The 15,696-nt window shown below is 41.4% G+C and overlaps 1 protein-coding gene across 8 annotated transcripts in view; it reads right to left on the bottom strand.

Moving 5' to 3' along the window:
- LOC119167978 (uncharacterized) overlaps window positions 1-15,696 on the bottom strand; it is an 85,774-nt gene that overhangs the window by 59,362 nt on the left and 10,716 nt on the right. For all 8 annotated transcript variants that reach the window (XR_012884301.1, XR_012884302.1, XM_075866666.1 and 5 more), the window contains exon 4: window positions 831-895. Coding sequence is in view for 6 of the 8 variants with exons in the window: in XM_075866666.1 (XP_075722781.1) it covers window positions 831-895 (65 nt within the window). In the remaining 2 variants the exon portion in view is untranslated. The remainder of the gene's footprint in view (window positions 1-830; window positions 896-15,696) is intronic.

Genomic DNA, 15,696 nt, shown 5'->3' with positions numbered 1-15,696 from the left:
TCAAAATAATTTACAAAATACTTTTCTGAAAAAATAATTCACAACAGAAAACAATATCTCTGGTAATTTTCTTTTAGCCTGTATTTAACTATATACATTTCGTTTTTTTTGGTAAGCTACCCGATTCTTGGCCGATCCCCTAGGGTGGGTGTGAGCCATGAGTTTAAGATCTACATCTACATCTACATCTACTCCACTCATCGACCAGCAAACATGGTAGTGTCTTGTAAAAGTGATGCTCTGCATCAATATGCAGCACAAACAGGTTTACTGACCGTCATTTATCAACTTGAGAAGCCTGTACGAAAGATGAATGTGCAGATCGTGTTTGAAGAAACACGTGGTGCTTGGTGAACCTTTGAAGTTTGTGTACAATTGTACACATGGTGTCCCAAGGGGATACCAATCCAATTTGCTGCTACTGCATTCGCTGCTGCGTGCTTCCGGTGCAGCTGCCCGGAAACCGGCAAGGGAACTACAAGCATAGGGATGCTCAAGCCCTGTAACTGCGACTGACATTTACAGTTACATGGTAAACAAAAAGGGGCTGCTGCAACGCACACGCGATTAGCAGTTCAGCATGCTTATCTAGAAGTGGTACGACACAGCGCCATTGATTAGCGCATGAAGCAACCTGCCATATTGTGATATCTGCCATTTGAGGGGGCATGAGAGCCCACAGCTTTTTGCAAGAAAAAAATGGTAACTGAGCTCATCACTACAGAACACAAGAATCAAGCAAAAGTATTTTTATGCACAAAGGAGTATTCTTGAGTTGGAAAGAAAGGGAGAGTACCTTAAAACGCAAAATTTCAAGAAAGCAAACATACCTCTTTTATGCTGCATGACCACTTTCTATAGGGCCAATTATTACCGTCTAAGACAACCCAACAACCTGTATAAAGAAATATTTTAAGAGCCAGTTTCAACATCACCTTGTTCGAAGTCCTGTTGGTTATGAGTATGTTTTGGATGCATAATAAAGACACCTGCATGTGCAACGTATGGGCTATTTCAAGTACAATATGCTCAAATGCTGATATTGTTCACAGATGTCTACAGCAGGTGTTTTTGAAATTGTATTAGTTGCTTGGCGTTTCAGAAGCGATTCTTTTTCTGCGTTGAACTACTTGGACTACTTGAACTTCCCATACGAAGTACGAAAGTTGTTCCTTTCTCATTAAAAGATACTGAACAAATTGGAATGGAGCAGAATGACGTAATGACATCAGATTTTTCTTTATATATCTTTAATAGCCACATTTCTTCGCTGTGCGGTGATTATCAGTGGCCGAATTTCAAAAATTTCAAGTTGTTTTAAATTAGCCACAGGAGGACTTGGAATTGGCCATTCAACTCGAGTGCTTACGCCCACTTAATAAAAATAAATTTTTAAGTTCCATTTTTACGGCCGTACATAACGTTTACACGCATCTTAATGAGAAAAATACCACCGTAAAGGCATCTCTACTGGTAACACGTGAAATTCACCTTCCTGTAGTTTTTTAAATATTGAATACATTCAATGAAACACCCTGTATATAATACCCGAGCCTGATAAGGGCCGGACGCGAGCCAGGACTTTATGGGCCTATGCCCGGCCCGGTCCGGGCCCGTACAGTGCTCTGATTGGAGGTACAGTCACTAGACTTGACACTGGCAAACAATCACAGCAGACGAAATATCTCACTAAGAGATCACAAATTATAAAAGTCTTGGATGCTACTGACAATAAACTTCAGCTGGTTTAGCTTTCAAAGTTTATTGATAGACGCAATGTAGCAAACATCAAAAGGAATAACACGGGGAGAATCAAGAAGGCTGTAAAAAGCGGCCGAAGCCTAAAAGCTTCGAAGGCAAACTTGTGCATAGGCAAAAATCGGATGCATGCATTCAAAGGCAAGGAAGACAATGTCATAAACAATATGAATATGGTGGCGGAGGAGTTCTGTAGAGAGCTGCATGGAAACCGAAATAACCAGGATGACGTCATAAGAAGCAATATTATCACATATGGATTCGACATCCTGCCAGTAACAACAGCGGAAGTAAGGAAAGCCCTAGAAGCAATGCAGAGAGGCAATGCCACTGGTGAAGATAAGATAACAACGGACCTGCTGAAAGATGGCGGAAAAATTGCGTTAAAAAAAACTTGCCACCTTATATACGACGTGTCTCTTGACGGGAAGGGTTCCAGATTCTTGGAAGGACGCCAACATAATATAATTCATAAACAAAGAGACGTCAAGAACTTGAAAAAAAAAACAACAGGCTGACCGGCTTACTTTTCGTTCTCTACAAAGTATTCACGAAAATATTAGCTAATATAAGTAAGGCGGCATTAGAGTTCAATTAACCTAAGGAACTAGCAGGAATAAATATACTCCACGCTTGAGAATTATTATATTATCAATTAGGTAAAAGAGAAATACGCGGAACGCAACCAACACTTATATATAACTCTCATAGATTACTGAGAGGCGTTTGACTTAGTCGAGACATCCGCCATAATGGAGACACTATGAAATCACAGCGTTCAAAAACCGGCATGAACATACTGAAAGAAATCTACATTTGATCCGCAGCCACCATAGTTCTCTATAAAGAAAGTAACAAGATCCCAATAAAGAGGAGTGTGAGGCAGGGAGACACCATCTCTCAAATTCTCTTGACCGCTTGTTTACGGGAAGCCTGCAGGGCACTAGATTGGGAAGAGTTTGGGATGAGGGTTAATAGAGAGCATGTTAGTGAAATGCGATTCACTGATGACATCACATTGACGAGTAACTCAGGGGACGAATTACAACTCATAAATACTGAACTAGACACGGACACCAAAAACGTAAGTGTGAAAATTAATACACACAAAACTGCAGTAATGTGCAAAAGCCTCGGCAAAAATGAGAGCTTTGGAATAGTGGGACAGGCACTGGAAGTTGTAAAGAAGTAAGTCTACTAAGGACAGGTAGCAACCACGGAGCCGACCCTTGGGAGTATAACAACTAAAACAATAAGGATGCAGTAGATCACATTCATCAAGCATTTTCATATCATGAATGGTATTTTACCACTAACCCTCAAGGGGATTGCACATAAAAGCATGATCTTGCCAGTACTTACCTACGGTGCATAAACCTAGAGGTTTACAAAGAGAGTTAAGCTTAAATTCAAGATGACAAAGCAAGCGATGGAAAAGAAAATGATAGGTGTAATCATAAGAGACAAAAAGAGTGCAGCACAGTGAATCAGGGAACAAAGTGGGGTCAAGAACATCATAGTTGAAATCAAGAAAAAAAATTTACAAATCCCGGGTGCATAGCATATAGGCAGAATAACCGCTGGTCGTTGTGGGTAACTGGCTAGATTCGCAGAAAAGGCAAACGCACAAAGGGAAGACGGAAAAGAATGGCGATTTGGGCTAGTTGGTTTGAATTCATAGTAATAAGGGCTGCAGCGCGAGCACGAATGTGCTAGAAGAAACAGACAAAGTCGAGGTACGGAAGGCAAAAGAGGACAACACGAGCGCTGACTACCAACTGAATTTTATTCGCAGCACACATGATAATATATACAACAGGAAACCTTTTGAACAGCACACGTGAGCAACGTGGCATATTCTGGGGCATGTTCTGATAAAAAGAAGGTACTAAAACTAGCTAACCTTTATCTAAAAGTGCGAACTCTTTTTCACGCAAGGCCACTGAAGGTTGGCTTACGCATCCGTCACCATTTTTTTCTAATAAAAAACGCTTCAGCTATTTCCCGAGTTAACTTGTCCATGTGGCGTGCCAGCACACTCACGCCCGGAAAACGAGGCTGGCACCCGCAGCTTTTGCAGTGCAAAACAAGGTTTGAACTGATACCTTTGCATATGTCATTCATATGTTCTCCTAACCTTTTATTAATGCACCGCCCAGTTTGGCCTATATAACAACGACCGCACGTTAAAGGAAGCATGTAAACAACACCAACAACGCATTCTACAAATTTATTTATGTGTTTTACGGCGCATGTCCAACTTTTTTTAGTGATTCCACTAAGTCGCTCATCCGTCATTCTGCAGATCTGGCTTACTTTGCACGGAGCTGATATAACTACATCCACACCATATCTCGAGCCTACCTTCTTCCCATACTTCCACAATATATCTCATGGTTTGAAGAAGGTAGGACATGCGCCGTAAAACACATAAATAAATTTGTAGAATGCGTTGTTGGTGTTGTTTACATGCTTCCTTTAACGTGCGGTCGTTGTTATATAGGCCAAACTGGGCGGTGCATTAATAAAAGGTTAGGAGAACATATGAATGACATATGCAAAGGTATCAGTTCAAACCTTGTTTTGCACTGCAAAAGCTGCGGGTGCCAGCCTCGTTTTCCGGGCGTGAGTGTGCTGGCACGCCACATGGACAAGTTAACTCGGGAAATAGCTGAAGCGTTTTTTATTAGAAAAAATGGTGACGGATGCGTAAGCCAACCTTCAGTGGCCTTGCATGAAAAAGAGTTCGCACTTTTAGATAAAGGTTAGCTAGTTTTAGTACCTTCTTTTTATCAGAACATGCCCCAGAATATGTCACGTTGCTCACGTGTGCTGTTCAAAAGGTTTCCTGTTGTATATATTATCATGTGTGCTGCGAATAAAATTCAGTTGGTAGTCAGCGCTCGTGTTGTCCTCTTTTGCCTTCCGTACCTCGACTTTGTCTGTTTCTTCTAGCACATTCGTGCTCGCGCTGCAGCCCTTATTACTAGGAAGACGGAAAGGAACGTGGGTCAATATTATTAAAAAGTTCGCAGGTATAACGTTGCAGCCAGAAAGAACAAGAACGGGTTGGTTTAGAGGACTTTGCTCTGCAATGGGCGTAATCAGGCTGATGATGAAGATGATACGATAGCAATATTCTGTCACTTGTGCTTACTTGAAGCGCTTGGTGCATAAGTTTTTTCGTGCTATATTAGTCGTAAAGTTGAAATTGCGGACTATCAGAATATAATCATTAAAAATGAAAGTGAATTGTGACAGTGAATATTTTGCACATGACTGCAATCTTGTAATGAGTAGCATGCTTCAATCCAGTAGTAATTATAGTCGTGAAATGTTTTTGAAGTTGTTATGCATCATTTGCGTGTCCTTAAGAAAATACGCCAAGTAGACTGCGCATTTTTCTAATAGCAGGTCTGTTTCCTACCACGAGGTAATTATGAATAACCACCTGTTCTGCCACCCGATAGCAATGTACGCTTGTACGATGCAATATTACTATGATATTAGATGTTGCGAAGCCACTACAATGGACGTATGTGTTTGCGACAGTAGGAATGATATTTCACAGCACCTGCAAGCAAATAACGTTTTTGTTTCACTGTATTCCTAGGGAGACGTGTGGCTGCATGAACACCTGAAAAGTGACTCGGGCTCCATCTTTATTCACACTCACAAAGTTTCCCGATTTATTTTGCATCTTTCCCTATTTTTCGGTGACGGAAAAGATAATGATTTTTCACCCATAACCAATGACACAAACGCCGACGCTGGAAATTAGGTGCCACGAGCCGTTTACCCTTTGAAGGGGGCCTCCAACTTTTTTGAAGACTTCATTGTTTTACATATGTTACTAGCTGGTTTTGTATATATTAGACGTAAGAGATTAGCGCAGCAAGAACGGTAGCAATAGGGACACACACTTGAAAGCTTTTCAGCCGGAAAAAAATCTAAAATGCAATAAAGTGGGCGGAAATAAATATACTTTTCGCGCGGCCACTTGACCAGGTTTTTCTTACCCTGTGACGTTGGGGGGCTCCCCAATGAAGGTGAGGCTCTTCCGTGCAGTAAGTTCGTATGTCATATTGCCCGTTATTTCTATTGTTTTGAGGACGCCATTTCACATACCACCATACCACATATACTGGCCTGTAGATCAGAGTACGCTCACATGCTGATCGCGACCAGTGAGGATCACACCCTAAAAAAAATTCACAGCATATCCCCGGAGTGAATGATGATGAAGGGGGCGAAGCGTCCGTGCGTCTATCTATCTATCTATCTATCTATCTATCTATCTATCTATCTATCTATCTATCTATCTATCTATCTATCTATCTATCTATCTATCTATCTGTCTATCTGTTGTCTGTCTGTCTGTCTGTCTGTCTGTTCATCCGGTTTGCCGGCCAGATTCGCGTGACGCAGGACAAGGTTAGACAATGAGGATCTTCGTCCTAAATCAACTGTCACAATCAATATTATCAAATCAAGGTATTCTATTGTCATCGAAGACCGAAGAACGTGGTGTTTGAATAGTGAACCGCGCGTGCGAAATCAGGCAGCTCGCGAACGCGTGTATAATGATTTCAGTTTCATTGATCATTCTTGTTGTGAAAAATTCTCCTACGTTTTATTTCCTATAACTTTCTTTAAACTACGGTGCCTGGAGTGTCGCCGGTGGGTTCCCTTGAACGTTATGACGTTCCACAGCTTTTTTGACTGGCTTTAAGATTTTCAAGCTGAAATTGTCGGATGGCTTGCCTCTTCCACGTTCAGTAAAAGCATTCTAAAGAAAGAAATTCGGAGCATATCTACCGAGTTATTGATGATGATGAGTGGGGTGAAGCGTCCGCCCATTCGTGCGTACATCCATCTATTCGTCCGTCTGTTCGTATGTCTGTCTATCTGTCTGTCCGTCCACCCGTCAGTCAACTACACGAAAGCTACTAACAGCACGCATACTGATGATATTACTTCTAAGAAAATGTGTACACAACGCCATCAAGAAAACAATTTTTAAAGTGGCTACGTACCATTACTAGAGGAGGACTCCTCCTCTAGTAATGGTACGTAGCCACTTTAACGTAACCATTACTAGAGGGGACTCTAGTTAAATACTAGAGCCCCTCTAGTAATTAACTAGAGGGTACTTTGTCGCTGCCATCGTTCAGCGACCATGGGAATGATGGGTAGTACACACATTTGCCTAGTCTTCGTACTTGCGGGTGGCGAATCATACTCACTCTGACCATTCGCGTCTTTGAGGTGCCGCGTAAATCACCGCATATATTTGAGTTTGCGAATTGTGGAGCCATAACAGTGATTTCCAAGCTGCATTAGTTGGGCTCTGTTTGCGTTCAAGAGATTACCATTTTTAAATATTCGAATGAAACGCAAGATCTTCACACGTGGCCAAATAATGTTATTCGAGACACGGGTCACACTGTGGTGTGGGCCACGCTGCATCTGAGTCGTCTCACTGGAAATCTAAGACGCCTAAGAGACCCACGCAACTATTCGATTCGTGGCTGTTGTCTGAGCGTGAGCGCAAGCGCAAGGGCCCAGCAGTGGCCTTCGTTCTGCGCGTGCGCCCCGGTAGCGCGCAAATTTGTTCGGCGTAGAAGCTCCTTGGGCCTCAAAATCTCAATTACTGTATTATCTCAAAAGGGAATGATGAAGCTTCTGAAGTCGAAGCGTTAGGTTCAAAACCCTGCGTTAGGAAGCAGTTATTGTTGTCTAAGAAACTAATCGGGAAGGCATAAATAATAAATATATACTACCACTCATCTGCAGAAGTTTCATATACAGAAGTTTAATTGCTATTTTGACGTATATGTAAATGATAACTATCTTTCAGAGCGTAGTGCTGAATCAAGACTCGAATAAAGAGTGTTTGCGAATATGTTCAATCCAGAATACAAGCTTTCAAAAAAAAGCGCTTATGTGACCTCGTGCAGATAAAGAAGCGAATTGTGTTGCAGTCCTCTAAAAAACAAAGTGCAAGCCCTCAGCGAGAAGTGAAATACACAAGACAGCTTCGGGCACACAGTCTGACTGCGCAATAGTTACAGTAGATTTCAACAAAAAATGTGCCTTCGTACCTAACTGTATTGTTTCCCAGAACCCAGAATAAAGGTCATTGTTAAAGGAGCCCAGCAAGGTGTTCTTTTTGTCGATTTTGTCCAACATGAAGTGTATTTTCCTGCTCAAAATAACCTCAATAAAATGACTAGTGGAACTTCTAAATAACGTATAGCTAGGTGTAAATACCAGGCGTAACATGCAATTGTAATGTCATTGTGAGGAAATAAAAGACTATGAAAAGATAACTTGCCTTGGGCAGGGTCCGTAACTCCACGCTAGGAATAACGCGCCTTATGATCTACCAACTTGGCTGCAGCGTCAGTGATGCCTCCGTTCACTTTATATTATATGCACGTGCATTTTAAAGGCTTTGCACCTGCATTCCCAAATGTAGCTCAGCTGGTAAAACACCGGACACATCCCATTGTTATTGCAAAGGCGGACCAATTGTATGCCTTATCAAAGGCGACAAAGTGACCGTAGGTGTCAACGTGAGCCTTTGCAAAAAATAATAATCCGATAACTTCCCCATGTCAGGAAATTGCAGCATCCAAGTTTTTCTGAATTTTCAACCCCATATCATGACGTCATGACATTGGATCCCCACTTGATGAAAGCTGACTGATCACAGTGGCGCTGCATAAGTACGTGAAGTACCGACATGATGTAATGCAGTGTGCGGAATTATTTTGGTGAGGGGGCATCAATACAATCAGATTACACGAGAAAAAAAAAGCAACATAGCTTTCCTTTTTCTTCTAGTGGTAAAAGCATCTCTCTGAAAATGCAATAAAGAGGAACGATGACTTCATTTTCTTTGACAAATTTCTCTCTGAAAACTTTAGTGTGATATATTTCAACTATCGAAGGTTCAGTATTTGCGGAGAAAATCGAGGTTGAAAATATATTTGTTTTAATTTTGCGCCAAAGTTTCCACGCGGAAGCTAAGAATGTTCAAAATGTATGTCCGGTGTTTTTGTGGCATTAGTTCAATGAGATTTTCTGGAACTTCTTAGGCTAACTGTACAGCCCCCACAGATAACAATATAAATTTTATTGTTATTGATTGGAAGCTATGTAGGGTCGAGTAGGCTCGTTCAAAATTTGCCACGTCATGGGTTTTTTTGTGCGGAAATTCAAGGTGGCATCACCACACGCGCTTTCTTTTCATGCGTTTTAACGCTTACTAAGTTACGTTACACGGTGGGAGTGGTGTTTTCACAATTCGGAATTGATATTTTACTAATACGCAAAAATCGCTTTTCTACTTATTATTTCTTTCAGATATCACCTCATTTCAACGCAATGGTGTCTGTAGAATTCATTCAGATGGAGAAAAGGTTTCTGATTAAGGTCTTATTGAACTGTTGCAGTACTGAAGAAACAGGTGGTTAGATCAAAATCGCTTTTTTCAATTTACATAGTGGAGGTAATAAATAATACGGTGTTCTAAGCTTATACAGCTATTCTAGCGGTCAAGGCAGTTTCTAAGTACGCCGTACACAGCGAAATCTTAGCAGGCAAGGTATAAGTACCAAAGTACCTATCTTATATATAAACGCTCTCTTCATATAGCGGAGCGGTCCCGATGTTAAATCTAGGCAGGTGGCGTCCTCTTTACCACCATTTTTTTCAGTTTGATGCAATTTGATTGTTATGGGACGTTCAACGTCCCGAAACCACGATGTGAGAGATGCTGTATTGGAGGGTTTTGGAAATTTTGACCATCTGGGTTTTTTAACGTGCACCCAAATCTGAGCAGACGGGCCCACAGAATTGTCACCTCCATCAAAAATGCACCAGCCGGAGCCGGTATTCGATCCCTCAATATGCAGGTTGGCAGCCGAGTACCTTAGCTACTAGACGACTGTGGCAGGGAATTTTTCGTTCCGCAAAGTTATGTAATAAGCAAAATCATTTTACAATTAAAAGTGAGTTTTTAGAGGCCTAAATTTTGCAACTATGGTATTATTAGGTGCGTGAGTAGGTCAGATTTAATGTCTACTTGTTTAGAAAAATTGAGGATATTGGCAACGTTAACGTTCTAGCAAGGACAAAAACATGCCTTCCTGATAACCGTAACGTCTTCTTTTTGCCAATTGGAAACATCACCAAATGTCAGCAATACGGTAACGGCTGATGAAAGAAATACAGTTAGGGGTTACTTAGCTACTTTTACCATAATGAGTCGGATCTATACAACTGAGGGCTGAGCAATAAATTCAATGCGAAAAGTCGACACTCAATGCGGGTTGTATATTAAAAGTGGAACAATGCATTGTTTCATTAAACATATACAGCTTTCGAGAGAAATAATACCAAAATCTCTTTGATCATCATAATGCACTTAGGTGGAGAAGCGGACTCTAATATCTTAAGAAATTGCAGTAAAATATCTTGAGTCCAAATCAACCTGACAAGCACATGCCTTCGGAGGATGCCGCTTAGGTACACAGACGTCGACCAGTTGTTTCTGTCATGAATAATTGTTTTGTTTGTCCTTTTCAGTAACAATACGATAAACAGATATAACCATGATACTTATCCGTGATAATACGCAGCGCTTAAGCAAACACGCATCAGGCGAGAACATTGACGTGCAAACAAGCCTGTGGCTGTGCTTCTTCAGCAAACGTTATTGTTTTCGCCTCATGTTTCTGTCTTTTAAACGCTGTGTATAATTGTGGATGTTTATTATTAGGCTGAATTGAACAGCATTCTAAACCACGTGGTATATAGATTTTCTCACGTCAAGACATCTGCTTCTCAAGAAAAGGTCTGTTCTTGTTCTAACAAAATAAAAAGGATATAGAGTGTTCTTTGTAGGACAACTTCGTGCGTATACATATACAGAAAGCAACTAAAACAATTACCGACGAAATCAAGTCCTAGGTAGAAGCGGAAACAAGAACACAGAGGTTGCTACTAACATCTGACGTTTATTTAGAAGAAACACCTTCTCCCAAGTCCGTATAGAGCATGCGTGTAGAATTAAGAGGAGGAATTCTAACGTCAAGTGAAATTGTAGTCTACATGTCGATGACACCCGACAGTACCCCAAGTGATACGTGCATGGACGCTGAGCATTGACTTGAGCGTTTTCTATCCACCGGCAAGGTTGCAGATCGCAACCTACGACGTGGCTAAACTAAACAGAAAATTTTCGCGTGAATGCACCTCTAAAATCACGACACACCATATTGCTTTTGAATAGACCTCTACCGGGATGCATCACAGCAGGGCGTCACCAGTGGACGTGCAAGGTGGTGGTTGGCAAAGCACTTCCGCCTGTGGCTGAGTGTGGTGCAGTCACTCGATGCTTGGTACAAGTTTTTTAAAGATGATAGTCTTTCTTGGGGACCTTCGACGCAAAAATTTTAATCTGTCCGTCTGTCTGCATGTATGTATGTATGTACATTTGTTTGTTTGTTCACCCTTGATTGACTGATATGTGGGGTTTAACGTCCCAAAAGCACGATATTATTATGAGAGACGCCGTAGTGGAAGGCTCCGGAAATTTAGACTTCTTGGGGTTCTTTAACGTGCGCCGAAATCTGAGCACACGGGCCTACAACATTTCCGCCTCTATCGGAAGTGCAGCCGCCGCAGCCGGGATTAGATCCCGCGACCTGCGTGTCAGCAGCCGAGTACCTTAGCCACTAGACCACCGCAGCGAGGCGTTTGTTCACCTTAACGGTACTCTAAACGGTACTAAAGCGGCCAAACGATATTCCAAAGGGCAAACCCCATCCGCAGCGCCCACCAATATCGCTCAAGATTCAGCGTTCATACTTGGGCGATTGTCAATCAAAAAGCAATTATTGCGCATATGCAAACGCAATTATTGCATTTGTGTGAGATCCCTAACACGTCAATATTCTGTGTCTCCTAATAGAAAAGGCATACATAAGTAATTCTAAGAACCGTAGCGTTTATCTTGTTGCGCTGACCATGCAACGCTTGCACGGAAAGGCAAGAGTTGCCAACGCTTTGCTAAGACGACACGGTGGTGGCACTTACCAGTCCCTTTGCGTTCTACACCTCATCACCTCCGAGACAGGCGCGCGGTGCGCGCGCGCTTCGTTTTCTAAGCTAACTACTGCCAGATAGCGCTCATATCTCACGTGTGACGTGACTTCTTGCGCTCGTTCGCCTCCGCTGCACGCTCGAGGAACTCCAACGCAGCGCCTACAGAATACCATTCACCAATTTTCTTGCGCTGAACATCAATTAAACGTTTTGTTCACTCTCTCCAGAGCAAGGCTATCGTCTTTTGACGACGTTTTCAATGTAACATGCAGATACGCGGCCAAATTTGTTCTTCTGTAAAGCTTAATTTTCATCTCATAGTGGCGACATTAGCTGTAGTATGTGTCAGAGAACATCTAGGTGTGTGGTAAAGTGCGTGAGGAAATATTTGCCACGCTGACTGGCTGTTTATCTCGCAGAAGTGAGCACACGTGGCGGCCTGTGCGAGGAACGACGTCATCGTCTTCGAACATGTGATGTGTTGACTGTGACGTGAAGTGTGCGTTGAAAGGCATCGACAATATTGGTTCAGCTTTGCGGACGGTCAAACTAGGAATAATGTGCGTGGTTTGGGTAGTGTGAATAACGCGATGCGTCCTGTTTGCGAAAACACTGGTATTCGTTCAAGCGTATTGAACAGCGTTTGTTTCTTTTGGCCGTAAACAAATATGTCTGCGCATTCAAGAATCAAACACTACAAATAATTGATTTAACATGCTGTCATGTGCTTTTTTTTCATCATGCCTCCATCATCCACCAAGCTTCCATCACGCCACCGTCACCAACCTTGCTCACCAAGCTTTCCACCAAGCACGTCTTGATCGCCACCATCAGTTGGCATTTTCCACAATCAGCGCCATAGGCTCGCCACCACCACCACCATCTGCCACCAATTTTTACAGTCTAGCCGACATCAGCCATAATGCCCACTACAGTTTCCACCATATCCACTAATATTTCCACCATATCCACCAACAATTCCAGCATCCACTAACCCAAGATTTTCAATAGGGTGCAGACGATCCGAACTACCCTGCAAGATCGAAGGAACTTCAGGTGCTTCAAATCATTGAAAGGAGACTACGCTCTTGTACAGAAGCAATGGCAGAAATTCGAAGCAGTATTCAGGGTTATGCCGGCATAGCCGCTCACCCGCCTCCTACTATGGATGCATCACTTTCTCAGTCCAATTCAGTAGGGTAGAAAACGCCGTAGAAGAAGTATTAGAAAAAGTTTTACTTAATCTGTTCGACTCAACTCAATAATAATATAGATTCACAGATGTCTGGCGTATCTGATCGAATAACTAGGCATATCCAACCTCCTAGCGCTTCAATCAATAAGCTTGTCGAACATCAGACAGATGCCTGTATCGATAATGAAGCAAGGCTTTCTCGATATAACACAACTGAGCAAAAAGGTATGTCTGATTCAGAGTCACTGTGTATTCAGAATGTAGATATAGATGCTCACCTTCTGAAACGCACCAGATCACCTACTAGAAAATTTTATAATTCTTCTTATCTAAAAACAAAAAATAGTATGAAGGAACCTAGGACTAAAGTGCAATTCTTAAAAGACAGTATCTTAGATCAAGCAGTTGCTACTTCTTGTTTTTCATCATAAGGTGCCTTGAAGCATTTCAGTGGAACAGCCGTTAAATTCTTTCTGACTACAAACCTATTATACCTAATTTCTCAACAATCTCCACACGTCATAATGCTATGAGAAATTTGGCTTTCAGCTGATCAAAACATCTATCTAAAAAACTATCAGGGCTTTCGACTGGACAGAGACTCACGTAGTGGAGGAATAATTTTTTTCATTTCATCCGAAATTTGTCATAAAGCACATTTAGTTTACAAACGAATATCACTTGATTATAAAGTATTGGTTCTGGAAATTCACTTTCCTGGATGCGCGCCACTGTGTATAATCAACAACTACTCTCCAGCTGGGATACAAAATAAAAGAGCCCTTGATGTGACTCTGAGCTTTTGCAGAAACAGTATACTATTTGCGGGAGACTTCAATTCCCAGCATGTGTCGTAGGGTTTCTACACTGTTTCATCGGGAAAATGACTGTGGAACTGGACTACTCGGAACAAACTTATTTGTTTGAATTCCAGAGTTTCCATGTTTGTTCGATGTGATTCGGGGTCCGTCTTAGATTTGACAATTGCTAGTTCAAATGTGACGTAGTGTTTTGGACAGTTCTTGATACTGCTACAAGTAGTGATCGCGGCCCCCTGATATTTGAAGACGACCTTCCTTTAGTGACGGTAGACCACAAGGTGCAAAGTTTTGTACACTTCTATAAATTTAAAAAGAAATTACAGTCAACATTGCCTTCCTTACCCAGTATGAAAACAAATGTTGAAGCTATAAGCCTTTGTTCCACTGAAAAGCGTACAATTAAAAAAATGACAGTGCACTGTATCTTCGACAAAAGGAAAATTCGAATCTGCCTGGTGGAATCTGGATAATGCTAGAGGTTATAGACGCCAAAAAGTTGTGTGGAAAAAATTACTTACCAACCAATGTCTTACTAATCGGAGAAATTATTTATATGCTAAAGCTACGTTCTGGAAAACAGTCCCATTAGCAAAAGACGACTATGAAGAAAAACGTAATAGCTATCTTTCCAAGAGCGGTAACAAGAAAGCTCTATTCAGATTTCTCCATTATCCTTAAGCTAAAGCAGCACCCGTAATTATTGACTTACTTATTTTTCCCCAAAGTTGTTGGAGGATATATTCGCTGAAATCGCATTAGAAGTAGAAAGAGATATGCATCACAAATACAAATAGTGTTTGTAAAACCTTCATTCGGAAATGAGTTTATTGAAGTAAGTAGGGATAAGCTTGCGCACGTCGTTCACTTTCTGCCAACACGAGTCCTGGGCCAGATGGTGTCACTTCAGGAGCGTTAAAATGTTATTCGACATCTCTCCTGAAGACTTTCTTAACGTTGTCAACCACTCACTTGAAAATAGTTGAATACCTCCTGACTGGAGACTTGCAAAAATAATACCGCTTCTTCAAAAAAAAAACGGAATTAGGAATGCAGACAGACAAGACTAGGCCTATCGCTTTAACATCACATAGAGGTAAGTTAATAGAAAGAACACTTTACATTAGGAAAATGAACTTCATAACAGTTAATGCAATACTCAGTAGGTGCCACATTGTATTTAGACCAGATTACTTTATATGGTGGGCGCACGTTGATTTAGAGGCTCGTATAAAGCTTGCTCACCACAGACCACAATATGCGGCCCTAGTAACCTTTGATATAGCCAAGGCGTATAATAGTGTGGAACATCCTATTCTTATCAATGCTCTAAAAAACCTGAACTTTCAGCAGTATAAAACAAATTGCATTTACGAATTTTCAAAGGACAGAAAATTTTATTGCTGCCAACGAGGTGTTTCAACACCGAAGTATAGCCAAACGAGAGGTGTTCCTCAAGGCTCTGTTCTATCACCAGTGCTATTTAACATGTTGTTAAGTTCAATACGACTGAGCGATGAGGCTTTTGTATCAAGAAGCTCGGATACCCACTCATGCCTGCAGATTCCGTAATTTAACAGTCAAAAGGTATTAAAGTTTTTTGGATGTACTTTAAGAAGACGACAGCTTTATTTTTTGCCGAGCCCCGTATTTTTTTCAATGAGCATTGGTCCCGTGTATATAAACACCAACTGCTACTTGTTCAAACACTTCTAGATGCTTTAAATGCTAACATATTCGAGATCATATCATCTGACAAAGCAATCAGCCAAGTGCAAATAGAATTGAACGATATCTTCACAACAAATG

Source organism: Rhipicephalus microplus, chromosome 6 (assembly GCF_043290135.1).
Source record: "Rhipicephalus microplus isolate Deutch F79 chromosome 6, USDA_Rmic, whole genome shotgun sequence".
NCBI classification, from domain to species: domain Eukaryota; kingdom Metazoa; phylum Arthropoda; class Arachnida; order Ixodida; family Ixodidae; genus Rhipicephalus; species Rhipicephalus microplus.
The sequence above is the reverse complement of the archived record's forward strand: the minus strand, read 5'-3'. Positions and strand labels throughout refer to the sequence as shown.